The 2,810-nt window shown below is 39.0% G+C and overlaps 1 protein-coding gene across 1 annotated transcript in view; it reads left to right on the plus strand.

The window, feature by feature from the left end:
* LOC108228595 (aggrecan core protein) overlaps positions 1 to 2,810 on the plus strand; it is a 30,403-nt gene that overhangs the window by 16,329 nt on the left and 11,264 nt on the right. The window contains exon 12 of the mRNA XM_037979922.1: positions 1,277 to 1,390. Within this exon, the coding sequence (XP_037835850.1) occupies positions 1,277 to 1,390 (114 nt within the window). The remainder of the gene's footprint in view (positions 1 to 1,276; positions 1,391 to 2,810) is intronic.

The following is a 2,810-nucleotide window of genomic DNA, read 5'->3' on the forward strand; positions in this document are numbered from 1 at the left end:
CCATGTCAGTGTTTTTCCATTCTCCTCGTGGAGAGCCGCTTCCTGGATTTCATGACATCATCTCATCATGTGTTCTCTATGACCTGCTATTATCCTTTACATTGTTTCTGGGCTCTGAACTCTGGTAAAAAGAAACTTCTTGGTCTTACATTTTATATAACTTTTATATAACATTTTATATAACTTCACAGTCCATCGGGTCATATGTCATGTTGCCCATACCAACACAAAGTAATGGAAAAGTATGTAATTTGTTCCAGGACTTTGAAATTTTCCCTCCAACTGGACTGAAATCCAGCTCTTCACAAAGGACATTACACTTGAATATGTTTTGTTCTCTTTAAGGGTTTACCCCGTGTGAACCCAACCCCTGTGGGAATGCTTCGTGCACGGCAGAGGATGGAGTTTTTTACTGTTCTGGTAAGCCCTGATTTTATTTTATTTTTCCTTTTTACCTTTCCTATTTTCATGGCTTTATTCAGTATTGAATGGAAACCTTATAGTTTTTCTTATCGTTTGCATGTTTTGTATTGGTATTCTGCATTTTGTTTGTTATTATGTTAACTGTTTATGAATCAGTCCTTACAGCACTTACTGAAAATCTTTTTTCTCTTTTTATTCATCTATCCTGATGCATTTTCCATCATACATGACTTTGTTGTTTGTTTTTATCTTTTTTGTTTTACATTTTGCCTGTTTCTGGTTATGGATCGTTCTGTATTTGTGTGGCAGATGTGAATGTCAGGGTGTTTGACAAATGTCCGGCTTGGAGGAAGCACCAGCTCCGTGCCAAACATGTTTATTGCAAGTGTCTTTTGACACTGTTGTTTATTTTTGGTCTGCTGTGCCTGCACGCTGCCTCTGCTTTGCTGTGACTGCTGCTTTAAATCTGTGGCTAGATTTGTATTTTCTGGCATTCTCGATACTTTCAACCAGTTGGGATTAAAAACTAACCTTCTGCTGCAACTAAGAATGGGATTCAAAGACACACTTACTGGAAAAATTCAAATTACTCTATTTTAATTACTCGCAATAAATAAATAAATACTTTATGCATTGCATTTTTGTGTTTTTGATTACCTTGAATAATTAACAAAGAACCTAATTGATGATACAGTTTGCAGTAAGTGGATGTTGGATCAGAAGTTGCAGCAGTTTCCACTCTATTGTAGATGGAGCCCTCATGGCTCTCCCTACCTCATCTTGCCAGTGCACCTCCCTCCTCCCATCCTCACCCCTTGCTAAAACTGTAGTATCACTGGCCCATCTTTTCCAGAGGTAGATGTGTGCCATCCCAACCCTTGTGCCAACGGAGCCACCTGTGTGGAGAGCGCAGATTCTTTCAAATGCTTATGCCTGCCCAGCTATGGAGGGGAACGCTGCCAGATCGGTATGAGATCAGCTTCAGCTAATAAATACTAACAAGGGCCACTCAAAGACAGCTGAAGAGATGCTGAACATTGTAAACAGACAGACAGCATTGCTTCCCAGTGTGGTTCTGTTAAAATACAAAGTCAGGAGGAGTCCTGGTGGGTCACTGGTGGAAGATGACTTGTTAGGAAAACTGTTACTTTTAGGAGAATATTTATTTATCATTATTTATTATTAATCCCACCTGCAGTTAGACAGTTTTTTTCTTTCCACCAAATGGGTTTCAGTGCTAAAGGTCCTGGTAGCTAAAGGGGAACAGCATCCCCAAAGCCTGGTCCAGGTACAAGTTTTAAGTCCTGCTCCTTCCATGTAAACAATGTGACTTTACCCTTATTAAAAAAAATCACATTCATCAAGGTTTCCAACCTTGCAGAGCCGCGAAGGGAGTCATGGGTGTATGACTATTTGGTCTACATGTCTACATGTGTTTTGTGGATCTGTTCTTTGAGGCATTCTGTGGGAAGTGAAGGGAGTATTAGGTGCCAGAGATGCTTTCAGGAGCTATCAGGTCTCTGTATAACCAAAGCAAAAGATGTGTCCGCATCCTCAGCACAAAGTCAAGCTTGTTCCTGGTGCAGGTTGGACTCTGCCAGGGCTGTCTTTTGTTGCGAATCCTGTTTGTGGTGTTCATGGACAGGATCTCAAGGCACAGTCATGAAGAAGAGGATGTTTGATTTGAGAACCTCAGCATTTTGTCTCTGCTTTCAGCACATAATGTGGTTCTGTTAGTGTCTTTGGATCATGACCTACAACATACACTTATACTTTATGCACTTATACTTTATACATTGCATAAACAGTACTTTCTGTTATATTTTTTACACTCTGTCTACAGCACTTCCTATGATATTACTCATGCACCAATAAGCATATAGAGGGATTTAATGTCTTGCCCAAGGAGACTTTGGCATGCAGCAGGTGCTGGACATCAAGCCCTCTAACCTTTAATTAGACGGTAATCTCCCTCCTGCTGGGCCAAAGCCCACCGGCTCTGTCCTGACCAGTTAGCTAACTGTAATAAAAAAAAGTGATGAAAGTATCTAAAGAGTCAGTGTATATAAATGACAAAGGTGGAAAAAGTACTAGAATAATCTGCTCAAGTAAATGTGCACTTACTCTGCTGAAGTTTTTGTCAGGTACAGGTAAAGTTACTTGTGTAAAAATCTACTCAAGTAAAACCTAAGTCATTAAAAATTGACTTAGAGTGAAAATTACTTTGTTGTATTTCTAAGATCAGAAAAAAATGTTGGACATGCATGTAGTGAAAAGGGGTGTTGGTGCATTAGTTAGGTTTTAATGCAGTCTGGATGGTATAAAACACACATATATATATATAACTGTATATATATATATAACTGTATATATATATATATATATAT

This window comes from Kryptolebias marmoratus, linkage group LG15, assembly GCF_001649575.2.
Source record: "Kryptolebias marmoratus isolate JLee-2015 linkage group LG15, ASM164957v2, whole genome shotgun sequence".
Classification (NCBI taxonomy): domain Eukaryota; kingdom Metazoa; phylum Chordata; class Actinopteri; order Cyprinodontiformes; family Rivulidae; genus Kryptolebias; species Kryptolebias marmoratus.